The sequence below is a fragment of the Oncorhynchus keta genome, chromosome 7 (genome assembly GCF_023373465.1).
Source record: "Oncorhynchus keta strain PuntledgeMale-10-30-2019 chromosome 7, Oket_V2, whole genome shotgun sequence".
Classification (NCBI taxonomy): Eukaryota; Metazoa; Chordata; class Actinopteri; order Salmoniformes; family Salmonidae; genus Oncorhynchus; species Oncorhynchus keta.
The window spans coordinates 24948939-24970949 of NC_068427.1; the positions used below are offsets into that span (position 1 = coordinate 24948939).

The following is a 22011-nucleotide window of genomic DNA, read 5'->3' on the forward strand; positions in this document are numbered from 1 at the left end:
ACACACACCCTGGGAGAGATGAGATGTTTGTGGTTTGCGTGGTTGGTTTGAATGGTTTGAATTACGTGTTTATGCAAAATATTTTCTTTGCACAAATCTATTTGAATGAGATACAGTAAGGTGAGAGCGGGATTGGAGATACTTTCGTTTTGTGAACCGGTCTTAGCTGTTTCTCAAAATCACCAGGAACTGTCGTATCCTATCAATGATGGATGCAAAGATGGATTAAATCAACATCGTTAGAACTTTTGTATCCTTACGTTTATAACATCAATGGCAACAATCAACGGCAGACAATTTTCTGCAACTTCAAGATTGAATCAATTCATATTTTGGAGCTTCTTTAATACTAAAGAGCGGAAGACAAAGAGTAACTGTCAAAGATGTAAATAGCCAATAATGTGGATCCTTAGCAGGTAAAAAATAGAACCTCTGTCAAAATAGATAAATTTAGCTCCCTCTTTAGTCAGCATTAATCACAAATCACATAATAGCCTACAGCTTAAGTATGTTAACCAAAACATGCTTCAATTCAAGGTCCATGCTCATCAAAATGGATCATATGGACTGATATTCAGCAGGTGATTGTTTCAAATCCTAGGTGAGCCACGCTATAGATTCAACCTATATGTTGCTTTGATTAATGCACTCTGTATCACTAAGCCTACTTATACTGGACTTCCTTTACTAGTCTCCTACACTACTCCCTTGATCTGTCATAACTGGGTTTCTAACATCACAACATTTGTGAAAGCAAGATGGAGGAAAGTCCACCATGAGTTTTCACATTATTGTATTCCCCTGTCCTTCTTCTTTGATATTTGTGGTTAGGAAAGAGGTGAACTCATAGAAAACGTCTTTGTGGAAAGGAAAACAGAGCTGCAGTCCAAGCACGTAATTTTTAACCCCTCAGCCCTTGCGCTAGATGCTTTGGGGAATCTGGATGCAGTTTGATTGCCATCTTAAGTGGAGGTCCAATTCACTAACGTTGCCCCCTCGAATCCTCGATTTAGCCTGAGGTAGCGAGTGAAGAACTTTGATTGCTTGTGGGGTTGCCATGACCTACATTTTAATGATAACTGTAGTCACATGTTGTTATGTTGTGTTGATACCATGCTGTGTTGTCATGTGTTGCTGCCTTGCTATGTTGTCGTCTTAGGTCTCTCTTTATGTAGTGTTGTGTTGTCTCTCTTGTTGTGATGTGTGTTTTTTCCTATATTTAAATTGTATTTATTTTTTATTTTTTATCCCTGGCCCCCGTCCCCGCAGGAGGTAGGCCGTCATTGTAAATAATAATTTGTTCTTAACTGACTTGCCTAGTTAAATAAAGGTTAAATAAATAATATAATAAAATAAATGAAATAACATTTATAAAATGTATAAAAACGTGTCATACTGCGAAGTGTCAAATTTAGATAGCTTGCAAAAGAAATGTATAGATTACATTGATTTTTGTGTTCACAAATTGGCTTTGTCTCCTAGTGAGGACCCTGTAAAACGTAGCTACCTTCATAAATGGATTTTGGGGAATTCTGAAAACTATTAGAATAAATCACTGTAAAACTAGCTAGCCAACTAGCTGACAGGAGTGCTAGCTAGCTACGTTAGCTTGCTAGGTACATTAATAGCTTTAGGTTGGTTGTTTTTATGCTCAATTTCAAGATTTCCACCATGGACGTTGTTTCTCTGATCATCACTCGTCGTCACTTGGGCAAGGGACATTTAAGGTACACTCGGATGTGAAGATGTAAAACTTAATTCAAGGGCTGAGGGCTGTCTACTTTGAATTTGGAATGCAGCCCTTAACATACCCTCTTTCTCATAAAATTAGTTCACCTATATTCTCCAGCAGAGGGTGCACATCCCCTGCTTTATGGAAAGCACTCAACAGTATGCCAACGATATTGATAACTAACCCAAGATAGTTAATCTGTGTTGTTTACAGTGGGAGCAAATGATACATAGTGGGCAGAACAAGCAATGAGGTGGACAAAGTCATGCACGAGCTAGCGAGATCCTACTGGTGCATTGTAGCATGTATTTGCATATTTCCATTAGGGAATGCCTCCATTGTGAAGTGTGCGTGGGTGCAAACCCAATTCGACCCAGCACTCCTTTAAAACAACGCAATTTTAAAATAACTTTGACAAAACGTCAAGTCTATTAAACTTAGTGCACTGTGTTCTTAACATATTCTAGTTTTAGGAACAGAAAGATGTTTCATCAATGAGAACATTTGCAGAATGTCGGCCCAGTTTCAGTTAGTTCCAACCTCCCTCACAATCCGTGACTGGACTTCCTCTCACTCACATATTTGGTGATGAGAAAACTTTCTAGACAGATGTTTCAGATTTATAGACCCTATGTTGTGTCTGGGGTACCCCATTCTGTCTGTGAGTATACTGTATCATGTAACATCCTATGAAATTGACCGATACAAACAAACAAACATACAGTAGTGTAAAGTACTTAAGTAAAACTACTTTAAAGTACTGCTTAAGTAGTTTTGGGGGGTATCTGTACTTTACTTTACTATTTATATTTTTGACAACCTTTACTTCACTACATCCCTAAAGAAAATGATGCACTTTTTACTCCGTACATTTTCCCTGACACCCTACTGCCTCTGATCTAGCGGACTCGCTAAACAAAAATGTTTTGTTTGTAAATGAATGTCTGATTGTTGGCGTGTGTCTCTGGTTTGCATAATATAAGCAATTTGAAATTATTAATACTTTTACTTCTATTTTTGATACTTAAGTCTATTTAAAACCAAATTCTTTTAGACTTTTACTCAAGTGGTATTTTACTGGGTGGCTTTCACTTTTACTTGAGTCGTTTTCTATTTAAGGTTTCTTTAGTTTTACTATTTAGTTTTAATACATTTGAGTACTTCCACCACTGCAAACACACGTTTTCCGACTCAAAAGCAATTGATTAAATTCAAAAGTTTAGTTGTTATCTTAGTTCTCAGAGTCAAACTCTTGTCTCATGAATGTAACCACAGAGAATGTTGTGTGTGCTTCAAATCCTTTCCCCATTAACTCTGGATGTAGGTTTCAAATGTAACGAATCTGTTTTTATTATATAACAAACTTGATATTTAAATTCAATCATAAATATAAACTCAACAAAAACACTGTAATTACACATCAGTATTATATAAATTGAGATTTTGATTAAAATCAAAATTGCACTCTTCCCCATGATTTGCAGATGGCAGGAGTGTGGGAACAGTCAAACGTGTGTTATGAGAGCAGTGGTATACAGTTGTGCTGACTACACAGCAAGTCATAGTTCTCATTGTGCAAATTGTGAAAATGCTAAACTGGAAAGATCATCCCTCATCTGCCCACATCTCTTCGGTTGTAGAAATGTATGTTTTTTGCCATTTTCTCACGTCAGTCAGGAGTGATCAGATCTGTGAGGTTTTCCTTTTGTAACAGAAGCCCTGTGTCATGTCCTCCATCATTCCCCTGTTTACTGGATCATTTTCTTCAACCTCAAAGTTCGCAGCGTGGCGTGCAGAGGTGTGTGTGTTATGTGAACAGTTCTGCAGAGGAGTTGTAGATTAAATTGGCACTTTGTATATAGCTGGCGTAGGGTTCTACTTCCTCCACATAGTCCTGTGACTGGGAGAGAAACAGAGACTCATCACTATTTACAGTAAACTGCTATCTACGCAAAACATACAGGTATTAAGGTAATGTAACGTAACACAACGTAGGATATAGCTCATACATACCTGAGGAGCCTTGGGGCTGTGAATACACAGATAAAGCTCTTTATTATACAAGCAATAACATTGAACCAAATCATTTTTATCATAAAAGATCAAAATCATTAGAATAATGAATATTCATACCTAATTCTGCAGGGGTGTTTTCGTGTGAAGTATAAACACCCCAGAATAGCCATGATGAAGCTTATAGTTCCCACGGAGATTATGACTAATCTCCAGGGTATGACGATTCCTGACAGGGAGAGAAAATTATAAATAATCAGAATCAGAATACATTTCCCACTGGGCACACCACGTAATTTCAACATGGACATTTGGGTAATATTTGGTTGAGATGTTGATCAATGAGATTTCAAAGATGTATTCACCCACTCAAAAAGACAGCCATAAATTTGATGAATACCCAATGTGTTATCACTATGCTTTTAACCATCTAAAAGCACAACTAAATTCCAATGGAAAAACAATGGCTAATTTTTGGTTTAGTTGTCATCTAAATGTGTTATCACTTTCAACCATTTAAATGGGAATACAATGTCAGATATTTTGTATTTATACAAAAGTACACAGTGCAAATGATTATTGCTGTTTGAGATACTGCCCAGATTATTATAGCAATTGGGAAGATCTCCACAGACCTGTAATCTTTGCATGCTATCTCGATCATGCATGAGTTCTATGATTACGTAAGAATATATTTATAGTTAGGCTACAGTAGGCAATGGATGTACTACTCATTTTATGGTTGAATAAATACTGTTAGAACTACATTAGTTTGTAAGACAGCCTTAACTGTATGCTATGTATTTACTGTATAGTTATATTGAATAGTGTTTGATTGACAATGCAACCACGCTAGCGTCCCACCTGGCCAACATCCGGTGAAATTGAAGAGTGCCAAATTCAAAGTACAGAAATAATCATAATAAACATTCATAAAATATACAAGTGCTATACATCGGCTTAAAGATTAACTTCTTGTTAATCCAGCCGCTGTGTCAGATTTCAAAAAGGCTTTACGGCGAAAGCATGCCATGCAATTATCTGAGGACAGCGCCCTGCTTACAAAAGCATACAAACATTTTCCAGCCAAGTAGATTAGTCACAAAAGTTTGAAATATCAATCAAATGAATCACTTACCTTTGATGAACTTCTTATGGTTGCACTCACAAGACTCCATGTTACACAATAAATGTTTGTTTTGTTCGGTAAAGTCCCTCTTTATATACACAAAACTCTGTTTTGTTGGTGCGTTTTGTTCAGTAATCCACTGGCTCAATGGCGGTCACAACAGGCAGACGAATAGATCCAAATAGTACCGGTAAAGTTTGTCGAAACATGTCAAACTATTCATCCTCAGGGTATCTATTGTCTTTATAATCAATAATATTTCAACCGGACAATAGCGTATTCAATACAAAGGAAAAAGAATGGGGGGCGCACTCCCGGTCGCACGCGCAAAAAGCTCTTGTTCATTCGAGCGACCACTCAGAAAATGGTCTCATTCTTACTCATTTTTCAGAAAAAAATCCTGAAACAATGTCTAAAGACTGTTGACATCTAGTGGAAGCCATAGGAACTGCAATCTAGGTCCCATCCATTTATATGGTGGATAGGCTTTCAATGGAAAAACACTCAATTCAAAAGAATGCCACTTCCTGGATGAATTTTCCTCAGGTTTTCGCTTGCCATATCGGTTCTGTTATACTCACAAACATTATTTTAAAAGTTTTGGAAACATTAGAGCTAGCCAACGTCTACTGAATCGAATTCAACAACCCGGTCGCAGTCACAGGTAGTATCACATTTTCATTTCATTTCATTACAGTACAACGGTTTGATTTGTTTGATCGTAGCTAGCTACATAGCTAGCTACATAGCCGTCTTTGTTTCAAAGATAATTGTGTAGTCTAGAGCGATTTTCTAGGTTAGCTAGCCAGCTATTGTCGTTCTTTTAACGCAACGTAACGTAAACAACACTGCTAGCTAGCCAGCTAGCCCCCGAATAGTAGCACTGTAGAAACTATTACACTCAACGGAACGACTTGATTAGTGTAGTGTCAACAACGCAGCTACTGCCAGCTAGCCTACTTCAGCAGTACTGTATCATTTTTAATCATTTTAGTCAATAAGATTCTTGCTACGTAAGCTTAACTTTCTGAACATTCGAGACGTGTAGTCCACTTGTCATTCAATCTCCTTGCATTAGCGTAGCCTCTTCTGTAGCCTGTCAACTATGTGTCTGTCTATCCCTGTTCTCTCCTCTCTGTGGCCGCGGCCACCCTAATCTGGTGGTCCCAGCGCGTACGACCCACGTGGAGTTCCAGGTCTCCGGTAGCCTCTGGAACTGCCGATCTGCGGCCAACAAGGCAGAGTTCATCTCAGCCTATGCCTCCCTCCAGTCCCTCGACTTCTTGGCACTGACGGAAACATGGATCACCACAGATAACACTGCTACTCCTACTGCTCTCTCCTCGTCCGCCCACGTGTTCTCGCACACCCCGAGAGCTTCTGGTCAGCGGGGTGGTGGCACCGGGATCCTCATCTCTCCCAAGTGGTCTTTCTCTCTTTCTCCCCTTACCCATCTGTCTATCGCCTCCTTTGAATTCCATGCTGTCACAGTTACCAGCCCTTTCAAGCTTAACATCCTTATCATTTATCGCCCTCCAGGTTCCCTTGGAGAGTTCATCAATGAGCTTGATGCCTTGATAAGCTCCTTTCCTGAGGACGGCTCACCTCTCACAGTTCTGGGCGACTTTAACCTCCCCACGTCTACCTTTGACTCATTCCTCTCTGCCTCCTTCTTTCCACTCCTCTCCTCTTTTGACCTCACCCTCTCACCTTCCCCCCTACTCACAAGGCAGGCAATACGCTTGACCTCATCTTTACTAGATGCTGTTCTTCCACTAACCTCATTGCAACTCCCCTCCAAGTCTCCGACCACTACCTTGTATCCTTTTCCCTCTCGCTCTCATCCAACACTTCCCACACTGCCCCTACTCGGATGGTTTCGCGCCGTCCCAACCTTCGCTCTCTCTCCCCCCGCTACTCTCTCCTCTTCCATCCTATCATCTCTTCCCTCTGCTCAAACCTTCTCCGACCTATCTCCTGATCCTGCCTCCTCAACCCTCCTCTCCTCCCTTTCTGCATCCTTTGACTCTCTATGTCCCCTATCCTCCAGGCCGGCTCGGTCCTCCCCTCCCGCTCCGTGGCTCGACGACTCATTGCGAGCTCACAGAACAGGGCTCCGGGCAGCCGAGCGGAAATGGAGGAAAACTCGCCTCCCTGCGGACCTGGCATCCTTTCACTCCCTCCTCTCTACATTTTCCTCCTCTGTCTCTGCTGCTAAAGCCACTTTCTACCATTCTAAATTCCAAGCATCTGCCTCTAACCCTAGGAAGCTCTTTGCCACCTTCTCCTCCCTCCTGAATCCCCCCCTCCTCCCTCTCTGCAGATGACTTCGTCAACCATTTTGAAAAGAAGGTCGACGACATCCAATCCTCGTTTGCTAAGTCAAACGACACCGCTGGTTCTGCTCACACTGCCCTACCCTATGCTCTGACCTCTTTCTCCCTCTCTCTCCAGATGAAATCTCGCGTCTTGTGATGGCCGGCCGCCCAACAACCTGCCCGCTTGACCCTATCCCCTCCTCTCTTCTCCAGACCATTTCCGGAGACCTTCTCCCTTACCTCACCTCGCTCATCAACTCATCCCTGACCGCTGGCTACGTCCCTTCCGTCTTCAAGAGAGCGAGAGTTGCACCCCTTCTGAAAAAACCTACACTCGATCCCTCCGATGTCAACAACTACAGACCAGTATCCCTTCTCTCTTTTCTCTCCAAAACTCTTGAGCGTGCCGTCCTTGGCCAGCTCTACTGCTATCTCTCTCAGAATGACCTTCTTGATCCAAATCAGTCAGGTTTCAAGACTAGTCATTCAACTGAGACTGCTCTTCTCTGTATCACGGAGGCGCTCCGCACTGCTAAAGCTAACTCTCTCTCCTCTGCTCTCATCCTTCTAGACCTATCGGCTGCCTTCGATACTGTGAACCATCAGATCCTCCTCTCCACCCTCTCCGAGTTGGGCATCTCCGGCGCGGCCCACGCTTGGATTGCGTCCTACCTGACAGGTCGCTCCTACCAGGTGGCGTGGCGAGAATCTGTCTCCTCACCACGCGCTCTCACCACTGGTGTCCCCCAGGGCTCTGTTCTAGGCCCTCTCTTATTCTCGCTATACACCAAGTCACTTGGCTCTGTCATAACCTCACATGGTCTCTCCTATCATTGCTATGCAGACGACACACAATTAATCTTCTCCTTTCCCCCTTCTGATGACCAGGTGGCGAATCGCATCTCTCCATGTCTGGCAGACATATCAGTGTGGATGACGGATCACCACCTCAAGCTGAACCTCAGCAAGACGGAGCTCCTCTTCCGCCCGGGGAAGGACTGCCCGTTCCATGATCTCGCCATCACGGTTGACAACTCCATTGTGTCCTCCTCCCAGAGCGCTAAGAACCTTGGCGTGATCCTGGACAACACCCTGTCGTTCTTAACTAACATCAAGGCGGTGTCCCGTTCCTGTAGGTTCATGCTCTACAACATCCGCAGAGTACGACCCTGCCTCACACAGGAAGCGGCGCAGGTCCTAATCCAGGCACTTGTCATCTCCCGTCTTGATTACTGCAACTCGCTGTTGGCTGGGCTCCCTGCCTGTGCCATTAAACCCCTACAACTCATCCAGAACGCCGCAGCCCGTCTGGTGTTCAACCTTCCCAAGTTCTCTCACGTCACCCCGCTCCTCCGCTCTCTCCACTGGCTTCCAGTTGAAGCTCGCATCCGCTACAAGACCATGGTGCTTGCCTACGGAGCTGTGAGGGGAACGGCACCTCAGTACCTCCAGGCTCTGATCAGGCCCTACACCCAAACAAGGGCACTGCGTTCATCCACCTCTGGCCTGCTCGCCTCCCTACCACTGAGGAAGTACAGTTCCCGCTCAGCCCAGTCAAAACTGTTCGCTGCTCTGGCCCCCCAATGGTGGAACAAACTCCCTCACGACGCCAGGACAGCGGAGTCAATCACCACCTTCCGGAGACACCTGAAACCCCACCTCTTCAAGGAATACCTAGGATAGGGTAAGTAATCCTTCTCACCCCCCCCCCCCTAAAAAGATTTAGATGCACTATTGTAAAATGGCTGTTCCACTGGATGTCATAAGGTGTATGCACCAATTTGTAAGTCGCTCTGGATAAGAGCGTCTGCTAAATGACTTAAATGTAAATGTAGAGCGTTTTCTATCCAATACTACAATGCATATGCATATCCTAGCTTCTGGGCCTGAGTAACTGGCAGTTTACTTTGGGTACGCTTTTCCTCCAGACGTCAAAATACTGCCCCCTAACCTAGACAGGTTAATGAGGCGGACGGGAGGGATTTACTCCAGACACCCGAACAGGCCCTCATCCCCGTCATTCTCAGGAGAAAGAGACTGAGGTTTCGCGGAAAGAGATCGGGGTGCCTTGTGAGGATCCGGCGACAAGTTGCTAATCTGCCTTTGCCATCGGTACAATTATCCAACGTACAATCGCTCGATAATAAAGTGGAGGAACTACAAGCATGTGTATCTTACCAACGGGACATTAAAAAACGTAATATCTTGTGTTTCACCGAGTCGTGTCTGAACGACAACATAAATAAAATACAGCTGGCGGGTTATACACTGTATCGGCAGGATAGAACAGCAGCCTCTGGTAAGACAAGGGGTGGCGGTCTATGTATATTTGTAAACAACAGCTGGTGTACGATATCTAAAGAAGTAGAGGTTTTGCTCGCCTGAGGTAGAGTATCCCATGATAAGCTGTAGACAACAATATCTACCTGGAGAGTTTTCATCTATATTTTTCATAGCTGTCTATTTACCACCAAAAACGATGCTGGCACTAAGACCGCACTCAAGGAGCTGTGTACGGCCATAAGCAAACAGGAAATCTCTCATCCAGAGGTGGCGCTCCTAGTGGCAGGGGACTTTAACGCAGCGAAACATAAATCAGCATGTTAAATGTGCAACTAGAGGGAAAACAACTCTAGACCACTTTTACTCCACACACAGAGACACTTACAAAGCTCTCCCTCGACCTCCATTTGGCAAATCTGACCATAATACTATCCTCCTGATTCCTGCTAACAAGAAAAAATTAAAGCAGGAAGCATCATTGACTTGGTCAATGAAAAGTGATTAGATGAAGCAGATGCTAAGCTACAGGACTATTTTGCAAGCACAGACTGGAATATGTTCCAGGACTCTTCAGATGGCATTGAGGAATACATCACATCAGTCACTGGCTTTGTCAATAAGTGCATTGATGACGTCATCCCTGCAGCGACTGTATGTACATACCCCAGCCAGAAGCCATGGACTATAGGCAACATCTGCACTGAGCTAAAGGGTAGAGCTGCCGCTTTCAAGGAGCGGGACTCTAACCCGGAAGCTTATAAGAAATCCTCCTATGCCCTCCAACGAACCATCAAACAGGCAAAGCCACAATACAGGACTAAGATCGAGTCATACTACACCTGGCAGGGCTTGCAAACTATTACAGACTACAAAGGGAAGCACAGCCAAGAGCTGCCCAGTGCCACAAGCCTACCAGACAATCTTTGCTCGCTTCTAGGCAAGTAACACTAAAGCACGCATGAGAGCATCAGCTGTTCCGGACGACTATGTCATCACGTTCTCTGAAGCTGATGTGAGTAAGACCCTTGAACAGGACAACATTCACAAGGCCACAGGGCCTGGTGGATTACCAGGACGTATACTCCAAGTATGCGCTGACCAACTGGCAAGTGTCTTCACTGACATTTTCAACCTCTCCCTATCTGAGTCTGTAATACCAACATGTTTCAAGCAGACCACCATAGTACCTGTGCCCAAGAACACAAAAGTAACCTGCCTAAATGACTACCGCCCTGTAGCACTCACGTCTGTAGCCCTTGAATTGCTTTGAAAGGCTGGTCATGGCTCACATCAACATCATTATCCCAGAAACCCTAGACTCACTCCAATTTGCATACCACCCCATCAGATACACAGATGATGCAATCGCTATTGCACTCTGCACTGCCCGTTCCCACCTGGACAAAAGGAAAACCTATGTGAGAATGCTATTCATGGACTACAGCTCAGCGTTAAACACCATAGTGCACTCAAAGCTCATCACTAAGCTTAGGACCCTGGGGCTAAACACCTCCCTCTGCAACTGGATCCTGGACTTCCTGATGGGTCAGGTGGTAAGGGTAGGTAACAACAAATCCGCGCCACGCTGATCCTCAACACGGGGGCCCCTCAGGGGTGTATTCTCAGTCCCCTCCTGTATTCCCTGTTCACTTATGACTGTACGGCCAGGCACGCCTCCAACACTATCATTCAGTTTGCCGATGACACAACAGTGGTAGGCATGATCACCGGCAACGACGAGACAGCATATAGGGAGGAGGTCAGAGACCTGACCATGTGGTACAAGGACAACAACCTCTCCCTCAACATGATCAAGACAAGGGAGATGATTGTGGACTACAGGAAAAGGAGGACCGAGCACGCCCCAATTCTCATCCACGGGGCTGTAGTGGAGCAGGTTGAAAGCTTCAAGTTCCTTGGCGTCCACATCACCAACAAACAAACATGGTCCAAGCACACCAAGACAGTTGTGAAGAGGGCATGACAAAACACATTTCCCCTCAGGAGACTGAAGAGTTTTGGCATGGGTCCTCAGATCCTCAAAATGTTCTACAGCTGCACCATCAAGAGCATCCTGACTGGTTTCATCACTGCCTGGCATGGCACCTGCTCAGCCTCTGAACGCAAGGCACTACAGAGGGTAGTGAGTATGGCCCAGTACATAGTCATTTCGCTCAGTTACCTTCGCTTTCTTGGGAACAGGAACAATGGTGGCCCTCTTGATTACCAACAACGATGAGACGGCCTACAGGGAGGAGGTGAGGGCCCTCGGAGTCTGGTGTCAGGAAAATAAACTCACACTCAATGTCAACAAAACAAAGGAGATGATCGTGGACTTCAGGAAACAGCAGAGGGAGCAGCCACCTATATTCATTGACAGGACAGTAGTGGAGAGGGTGGAGAGTTTTAATTCCTGGACAAATTGAAATGGTCCACCCACACAGACAGCGTGATGAAGAAGGCTCAGCAGCGCCTCTTCAACCTCAGGAAGCTGAAGAAATTAGGCTTGTCACCAAAAACACTCACAAACTTCAGGAAACAGCAGAGGGATCACCCCCCTATCCACATCGATGGGACAGTAGTGGAGAGGGTAGTAAGTTTTAAGTTCCTCGGCGTACACAACACAGACAAACTGAATTGGTCCACCCACACAGACAGCATCGCGAAGAAGGCTTGTCACTAAAAGCACTCACAAACTTCTACAGATGCACAATTGAGAGCATCCTGTCAGCTGTATCATCGCCTGGTACGGTAACTGCACCGCCCACAACCGTAAGGTTCTCCAGAGGGTAGTGAGGTCTGCACAACGCATCACCGGGGACAAACTACCGGCCCTTCAGGACATCTACATCATCCGATGTCACAGGAAGGCCAAAAAGATCATCAAGGACAACAACCCCCCGAGCCACTGCCTATTCACCCCGCTATCATCCAGAAGGCGAGGTCAATACAGGTGCATCAAAGCGGGGACCGAGAGACTGAAAAACAGCTTCTATTTCAAGGCCTTCAGACTGTTAAACAGCCATCACTAACATTGAGTGGCTGCTGCCAACAGACTGACTCATCTCTAGCCACTTTAATAATGAAAAAATGTATGTAATAAATGTATCACTAGCCACTTTAAACAATGCCACTTTATATAATGTTTACATACCCTACATTACTCATCTCATATGTATCTACTGTACTCTATACCATCTACTGCATCTTGCCTATGCCGTTCAGCCATTGCTCATTCATATATTTTAATGTACATATTCTTATTCAGTCCTTTACACTTGTGTGTATAAGGTAGTTGTGTATAAGGTAGTTGCTAGTCTGCTAACCATGTGTATGTGACAAATAACATTTGGTTTGATTTGATTTGGGACCAAGCTTCCTGCCATCCAAGACCTCTATACCAGGCGGTGTCAGAGGAAGACTCCAGCCACCGTAGTCATAGACTGTTCTCTCCGCTATTTGCATTGCCCCCCCCTCTTTTACAATGCAAATCTCTGGTATTATCTATGCATAGTCATTTTAATAACTCCACCTACATGTACATACTACCTCAATTACCTCGAATTACCTCGACTTACCGGTGCCCCCCCGACTCTGTACCGGTACGCCCTATACAGTATATAGCCTCGCAATTGTTATTTTACTGCTCTTTAATTATTTGTAACTTTTTATTGTTTATTTTTTGTGTGGGTGGGTGGGTGGGGGGATTTTTCTTAAAACTGCATTGTTGGTTAAGGGCTTGTAAATAAGCATTTCACTATAACGTCTACCTGTTGTATTCGGCGCATGTAACAAATAACATTTGATTTGATTTAAAGAAAATCTCAAGAATAAATAGTTTCATCTGAGCAACTGGCTTAATCCTATTCTTTAACTATTATTTTTGATTTAGTTGGGGACGTAAATCCAACATATAATTTGTTAACTTGTCAACAATTTAATAGGCTATTTACTGTATCGCAAAAGTGAATTGTGTTTGGTTGTCAACGCATCATTTGAGGGGTATTCAGACCCCTTGACTTTTTTACACATTTTGCTAGGTTACAGCCTTATTCTACAATTGATTAAATCGTTTTTTTCCCTCTCATAAATCTACTGTACACCCAATACACCATAAAGACAAAGCAAAAATGTCATTTTTTAAAATTAAATATTTAGTACTTTGTTGAAGCTCCTTTGGCAGCAATTACAGCCCTCAATTCTTCTTGGGTATGACGCTACAAAATTGGCACACCTGTATTTGGGGAGTTTTTCCCATTCTTCTCTGCAGATTCTCTCAAGCTCTGTCAAGTTGGATGGGAAGTGTTGCTGCACAGCTATTTTCAGATCTTTCCATAGATATTTGATCGGGTTCAAGTCCGGGCTCTGGCTGGGCCACTCAAGGACATTCAGAGACTTGTCCCATAGCCACTCCTGCTTTTTCTTGGCTGTGTGCTTAGGGTCGTTGTCCTGTTGGAAGGTGAAACTTCGCCCCAGTCTGAGGTCCTGAGCGCTCTGGAGCAGATTTTCATTAAGGATCTCTCTGTACTTTACTCCGTTCATCTTTGCCTCGATCTTGACGAGTCTCCCAGTCTCTGCCACTGACAAACATCCCCACAGCATGATGCTGCCACCACCATGCTTCACAGTAGGGATGGTGCCAGGGTTCCTCCAGATGTGATGCTTGGCATTCAGGCCAAAGAGTTCAATCTTGCTTTCATCAGACCAGATAATCTTGTTTCTCATGGTCTGAGAGTCCTTAGGTGCCTTTTGGCAAACTCCAAGTGGGCTGTCATATGCCTTTTACTGAGAAGTGGCTTCTGTCTGGCCACTCTACCATAAAGGCCTGATTGGTTGAGTGCTGCAGAGATGGTTGTCCTTCTGGAAAGTTCTCTCATCTCCACAAAGGAACTCTAGAGCTCTGTCAGAGTGACCATTGGGATCTTGGTCCCCTCTCCTCCCTGACCAAGGCCCTCCCTCCCCCGATTGCTCAGTTTGGCCTGGCGGCCAGCTCTAGGAAGTCTTAGTGGTTCCAAACTTCTTCCATTTAAGAATGATGGAGGCCACTGTCTTCTTGGGGACTTTCAATGCTTTAGAAATGTTTTGGTACCCTTCCCCAGATCTGTGTCTCAACACAATTCTTTCTTTGAGCTCTACGGGCAATTCATTTGACCTCATGGCTTGGTTTCTGTCTGACATTCACTGTCAACTGTGGGACCTCATATAGACATGTATGTGCCTTTCCAAATTATGTACGAACAATTGCATTTACCACAGGTGGACTCCAATCAAGTTGTAGAAACATTTCAAGGATGATCAATGGACACAGGAATCGCCAATTTTGAGTCTCGTAGAAAAAGGTCTGAATACTTTTTATTTTAATACATTTCTGTTTTAGCTACATCATTATGGGGTATTGCAGAGGATTTTATTTTATTTAATCTATTTTAGAAAAAGGCTATAACGTAACAAAATGTGGAAAAAGTCAAGTGGTCAGAATATTTACCAAAGGCAGTCTATATTTTGTGCCACTGACTTAGGACTCTATTCAATCCGCATTGTGGAAGTTCAGCTTTACAGCGCGATTGAAATTTAGAGGCAATGTTCCCACTTTAGCTGAGATTGCACTCACAGTAAACACTGCATATGTTGGCTTAATCGGGAAATTACATTTAAACAATCTAGCGCAGAGTGGATAACGCTTCAGCTTTACAAATTGAATAGTGCCCTTAGTCTGGCTTTAATTCCAGTAGGTCTACAAATGTATAATTGATATGTTGGGTTCATGTCTCCATCTCAACTCAAACAGGAATCGAAGTTAAAGAATAGGACTAAATCTAATCAAACTTTATTGAAAGTGCACTTAAAGTTTAATTTGATATAGTCATATTCTTTAACTTTGATTTTTGGTTGAGATGGAGATGTGAATCCAACACATTAATGATTCAACTTGAAGTCAAACCAAGATTGAAACCCTAGTCCTATTTGTATTGTCTCTTTTTCGTTGAACGCTGGGTTGCATTGAAACAATAGCTGTTGATGACTTTGCAAATGCTATACAATATATATAAGGCCTAAATGTAATTTTTTATGATACAGTGTATGACTTATAAAGTATGGTTACATTTAATTTGCTTTGTCACACCTGTCCTTTGGAATGACTGATATCAACAATGAAAATATTTTGTTATTAAGAGAGATCTCCTTATAATCATTCTCACAGAAGCACATTGGTAGTAGTCAATGGCAAATATCAAAGCTTAAGCAGGCCTGGGTTTGGTTAAAACCCTGGATGGGAGACAAAATGAATAGATGTTAGATAGATCAACTCTGCACTAGGTGCTGCCCAGCCTTTAGTTTTTTTTCTGATAGTGGACATAACATTGAAGATCTGACATTGTTTCAAAGGTACATATTCAACATATTTTATACAATGTTTGTTTATGTTGAAAATTGGTTACAATGATGACGAGAGCCCTTGGGGATTCTTTAGTTGAAATTTCACCCTCAAAACAAGTTGATTACTTTTTTCAAATCCAATGTATTTTCCATGTAGATTCCACGTCACAATACGTTGACAAATTACTCTGAAACAACGTTGATTCAACCAGCTTGTGCCCAGTGTGTTACCATCATCCCATCCTATTTTATTTACATTCAATCTAGTAAACTTTGTCAATAGACCCTGAAGGATTTTATTCACTAAAAAAGCTGATGTTCACTCCTATTCTAAAAGAGTGATATATTAGTCAGAGTGTCCTTCTAAATACAGTGTCCTTCTAAATTCTGAATAGTCATTCTGTACCTGGTGTCACCATATGCACCTCTTCCCAGGAGGGATGTATGACAGCACAAGTCAGGTTGCCCGTAGCGATCCCCTCAGGCAGGACCAATCGACTCTCTACTTTGTTGAAGCCATCTAGGTTCAATGTGGTGGTTGAAGTAGAGTTCCAGTTTTCACTCCAGGAGATGGAGGCAGCTGGTTTCCCCCCTTCAGCCAAACACACAGCCACCTGCCTACTGCCCTCCCACTCTAGCCAGGCAAACACATTGGGAGGGGCTGCATACAGGGGGAAGAGGGGGGAAATAGGCAAATTGAGAACAACGCATGTATTTTGTATTTGGCAATATAGAGAAATGAAAGCACACAGAAGTCATGCTAAACTGTACAGATCTATGAAGGTTTCTTACCTATTAGTGATACATCAATGTTTGAGGCGTAGCTTCCTGCTTTGTACACCGACTCACAGTGGTAGATTCCTTCATCTCTCTTTGAGAACCCTGGAATCTGCAGGAAGGATTCACCCCTGGATGTGTTGAGCATTGCTTTTCCATCATTGCATGTGTTCAGATTTTGGTTATCATTACTAGATGATATTTGACACTTTATTCCACCCAGTTGTATTTTCCAGATGGTGTAGATCATCTCACTCCAAGTCTTATTGCTGCACTTTAAGATGGCATTATTCCCCAGGTGGAAATGTTCACTCCTGGCAGCTAAAGAAATAGTATTAAAATAACTACTTCAAAGAATTGTACTTATTTAAATAAAAATGACTTTTGGATAAATGGACGGTAAATGAATAAATGGTTTCATATCAAATGCATGTGTGATACAGTTGTATGAGTATTATTATAGGCCTACGTGTATGTATCATTATCTTTTTACAACACATACAATATCTAGAAGAGCTTGATGTGGCTATGTCGGATATTCAGACCTATCTCTCATAGTCACGCAGACTATCAGGCCTCATTCCAAGGAACAGGAAACTTTTATGACTCATTTCCTCTTTCTCCTCTCCTAAAACATAAAGCCCTATCTCTCTCTCTGACCAAAAATGTGGCAACATGCTAATGCAGGCTCATAGTGGCGATTAAACAGGTTTGGTTTTAAAAAATATATATGTTTTACCAATGACTCCGTGTTGTAGGCCCAGAGGCACAGTGGAGGTGAGGAAAGGGGAAGTGTGAGAGATCACAGAAATGTTGTGGTTATATCCTGAGAGAATGATCAAAGTGCATGTTAGTGGCAGATCATGTTAGCAAAATGTTAAGCATTCAAACATCATCAGTTAAACAGGATTTCATCAAGTGTAAGTTCAATCAATAGAAAAGCACGTCTTAGTTGATCAGCAAAACAGTCTTGAGGAAGAAAAGTGGGTTGTCAGTAACATGAAAGCAGATGTCTTATAAAATGTGTCTGTCTTACAAACGAGTGATAGTTGAAAAATTGGAGGTGTATAGTCATTATTATAAAGTTCAGTTTGTTAGTTAAGTCTTTTACTTTAAAAACAATTGCAGCACATAAAGCGTTCCGCTCTTAAAACAGCTCCCAATGTTATACATAAGATGTGATATCATGGGAGGATGACTGCTGGGTTAATGAAGTTTCTGAAGTGGGATATTTTCTGGGTCCCACACTGCTCTTTCATGCTTGTTGATGTTTACTTTAGACAAGTATGTAACTTCTGTGGTGGTTCCAGAAGCCCTGATTAGTAATGTCACTTACCCCCTAATGTGCCTCAAATCAATTTCCTCTCAAATACAGGGGAAAATATGTTAGTTAATCAGTAAACCATGCCACACCAACACACACTAGTCTCTAGCGTGTGATACGCCGCATGTTCCTTCCCGTGGTAGAAAACAATGGAACCTTTTGTTTAAAACATCTTTATATAATCACCCAAATCTGTTCCACTGACTTTGTCTTCAGTTTGACCACAACAGAGTAGTCAGAACAGAACTCTCAATACACATGTCATAGAAATCTAGAGCCCTTGGGGATTCTACCAGCAGCCAACAGAGTATACAATTTAGAACGGGGGACTCCTTAGTCAGAGCAGTAGGAAAATATAAAACATCTATTTTTGATCCGTATTCTTTGGTCATAAAATAAACATTTTGACTGTATGATATAAACATATCTATTTAGGGTATCTATAGATAAATGCTTTGAATGTTTTATGAATAATATAACCCTTTACCACAGTGGTCACTAACTGATCTCCAAAGCATTCCTAGTCGATCACCAAACATTTTTGTAAAAGACCCAGAACAAATAATTGACTACCGATTTAAAAAAGGAATAAAAAATTGCACTGTTGGCGGTAGGTGGAGAGTATATTAAGTGCACCTACAGGCCTACCACTGGCCAATTAGATAGCTCAGATCACTGTGTCTGCACAGTTTCCTTGAGCCATAGACTGTAAAAAGAAGCATTGGATGCACAGCAAAGTTGATACTGTGAGATTTAAAAAAAAAATACTAAAACCATGACTAGAGAGAGACTGCTGGTTTTATGAGTAAGTTCATGTTTAAGTTGTTATTCAGCATTGTCAACAATTTAAGCCATAACATGCATGTTCTCCCTATTTCCACTCACGCTACAACCACCACTGCAGCTACAATGAAGGAGTATAAAAAAGTGTTCTAATAAGCTTGCATTGTTATTATTAGCAGCTTGTGTCTGTTTAATATCGAGGAATATTTCACTTTCTCTGGTCATAGGAGTAACAACATGAATTGGTGCGTGATGCAGACATAATGCAGTGTGACTTCAGTTTTGCCATCAGTTTGAAGACTGTGTCCCTTTTTCTCAGCGGAGGTAGATCAGAGGGACGATGGGTCAGGTGACAGGCAGCCACACTGCTGCTCCCTCCCCTCAGACTGACCATTAGAGCAAGGCCATTAGTTCAGTAAAAAAAACTATATATATATATAATTATAATAATACAACAAATTATATATTACCAGAATGATCATATGCCTTACATTTTTTTATATAATTTCAAAACAGTCTGAGAAGAATAACATTGGCAGGGCAATTCAAGCATAGCCAATATGCAGTGGTAATATATTGGGCCTATAGCCTACTGCACAAACCTTGTTGCTACAGAACTGTATTTATTCGGTTAATGTTGAATAGGCTTACGTTTATTAAGTCGTAATTTTTTTTTAAACAGAGCGGTTTGCATTTTGATTCAGAAAAGTGATCTTGACTCAGAAAAGGTTGGTGACCACTGCTTTACACGGTACTCAAAATTAACCAAAACCAGCCGGATAAACAAAATGAAGTGATGAGATTCTCAAACCTGTTTCTAAGCTCCAGGTTGCAGAAACAGCCAGGAGAGAGATGACTCCTATAATCCATGTCTTCCCCATCTCTCTGGTTGTTCTATATGGCTCCTGACAATACTCATGTACTCCTCAAGACACTGCTGCTCGTTCCACCTGTCCCCCCCCCAAAAAAACAAAATCCTAAACTCCCCCTTGGACACGATACCGTTATCCCTGAACCCTAAAACTGGCTGTATTATTGTTCCATTCTGTCTCTTCTTGTCTCAATGTGTTATAACTGTACTGTTTAAACTGTCTCAATGCTCTCTTCTCTTTCCTACAATCTCTAAATCTGAGTTGATATCTGCTCTCTGTCTCCGTCCTGATCTACACATTTGACTGCTGATGTTACTGTAACAAGCCCCGAAATAAACTAAATAATCCCTACCTCTCTCTTCCCCTACTTCCTCTGTACATCTCTCGCTCTCATTCTCCCACACACGGTGACGGTTGTTGACTCAGACGCCTGTTTCCTCTCCCGCCTGTCACATGACCACAGAGTTCCACACAGCCTTTAAAGTCTCTGAAACAGCAATAACTGCAGGTGCCCTGCCAAAACTCTAAAAAACACTGGTTATCATACTTCTTACTGTCATTCTGTTCCAAGTCACTGATTTTAATTTGTCCAATGGACCCTAACAGGTAGCTCTTCTTTCTTTTAAGTTTTTTTTTTAAAGTGCTATCACCCACAAATAATTATATTTGTAATTAAATATTAATATTATGTAATAGAAAATATCAGATTGTAAACTCAAAAAACACATACAGCAAATTGTCTAGGGTTACCTATTGTTGATTTTTCAGTGTAACATTCATGTGTTAAATGAACACTCATTGATTTAAAAGAACCCCAGTGCTTGCATTAAAAACCAGTGTTAAACCAAAACCATGACCATCATCATTTTCCCAGTACACTCTATTACAGGTTGATTTGTGTTTGTTTCAACATCTATGTTTTTGCATGTACAGTATATTCATTGACTAATTAATCTTATGCTACTCAAATATAAATAACATAGATTTTTCTAAACTAATCCAATATGTTACTTGGACTTATTGCACCAATTACTAAAATGGTTGTTCCAGTTTAGTCTCATTTCTTATTCTTCCAAACCCGGCAGTCATTCTGAATGCAGGTGAGTAAAAATTCCAAATGTTTCACATTCCTACGCTGGTTGGATTCTAATAGTAATTACACATCACTTTGTAAGCCATCATAATGTGACTTGCCGGCCTGGGCCTGAAAACCATCCGTTTCATGTTACTGTATTAGGATAAAACTAGGCCCTCAAAGTAATACCTTTTTAAAACCTGTATTGTGTTTAAGAATTGAATTTGAATGATAGCCTATTTGCTGAGGAACTCACTTGATGAAGGCCACAGGACTAAAAATGGGTGAATGTAACAACCATGTCTCTGCCACTAAGAAATACAGTCATGGGTGGTAACTCTACAATTTACTCAAAAGGTATGTGGGAAATAAGCAGTGTGTTAATGTAACATTGAAAAGTGTGGATCAGTATGGACACTGGACTAGCCGTTCAGTGTTGATTTAACACTGGATAATGTGCTGTGCGGGTGGCAGAACAGCCAACAGGTCTTTGAGGTCCTTACATTACTTTAAGTCAAAATGTTCCTAGTTTCATGTTGAAACATAATTATTGGTACGGCTTTATAATTACTAATCGTCTCAGAGTGAGCACTCGTTACCAGCTAATAGATGTTTAGATGGTCTGTATTATGTGCTATACGTGTTTGTGTTGAACAAACACTCCATATGACTGTAATGATCTCGCTCTGCAGAGATGCCATCACACTCAACATAAGAGTGGGGGAGATGTTGATGACTCCTTCATCACATTGAGCTTTTCAAATGGGAGATCAACTGACATGAACAAACATTTAGCACATTCAGGGTGGAACAAATACCCGCAAACAGATGTGATGTAGTCTAGCAGAACAACAACCTACAACATTACCTTTTACCCCTTGTAATCCTGTTGACATCAGTTACTTTTTTTCTGAACCACAGAGGGGAGAGATGAGTAGGATGTGGGGGGGAGGGGGCATTGGTTTTCGTATCTGTATGTTCTTTGGAAACTTAATTCTGTGCAAGCTAGCAAAAAAGGACCAGAAAAAAGAGCTGATGATAATGAATGAATCTAAAGTTGATCAAAGGCTTAATACTATGGCCACTCAATTCCTCCTCTCCTCCCTTTCTGCATCCTTTGACTCTCTATGTCCCCTATCTTCCAGGCCGGCTCGGTCCTCCCCTCCCGCTCCGTGGCTCGACGACTCATTGCGAGCTCACAGAACAGGGCTCCGGGCAGCCGAGCGGAAATGGAGGAAAACTCGCCTCCCTGCGGACCTGGCATCCTTTCGCTCCCTCCTCTCTACATTTTCCTCCTCTGTCTCTGCTGCTAAAGCCACTTTCTACC

At 42.2% G+C, this 22011-nt stretch overlaps 1 protein-coding gene across 2 annotated transcripts; it reads right to left on the reverse strand.

The window, feature by feature from the left end:
• Window positions 1-1211: 1211 nt before the first annotated feature.
• LOC118386194 (cell surface glycoprotein CD200 receptor 1-A-like) lies at window positions 1212-20013 on the reverse strand. 2 transcript variants are annotated; one of them, XM_035773718.2, is made up of 7 exons: window positions 19549-20013; window positions 17370-17456; window positions 16646-16951; window positions 16260-16514; window positions 3866-3974; window positions 3746-3761; window positions 1212-3632 (listed from the first exon to the last, which is right to left on the reverse strand). In XM_035773718.2, exons 1-7 carry the CDS (start codon window positions 19616-19618, stop codon window positions 3540-3542), a joined length of 936 nt encoding a protein of 311 aa, XP_035629611.1. In that variant the 5' UTR covers window positions 19619-20013; the 3' UTR covers window positions 1212-3539. The 2 variants fall into 2 exon arrangements, with proteins under 2 accessions (XP_035629611.1, XP_035629612.1); XM_035773719.2 differs by lacking the exon at window positions 17370-17456 and having other exon boundaries at window positions 19549-20010.
• Window positions 20014-22011: the final 1998 nt, after the last annotated feature.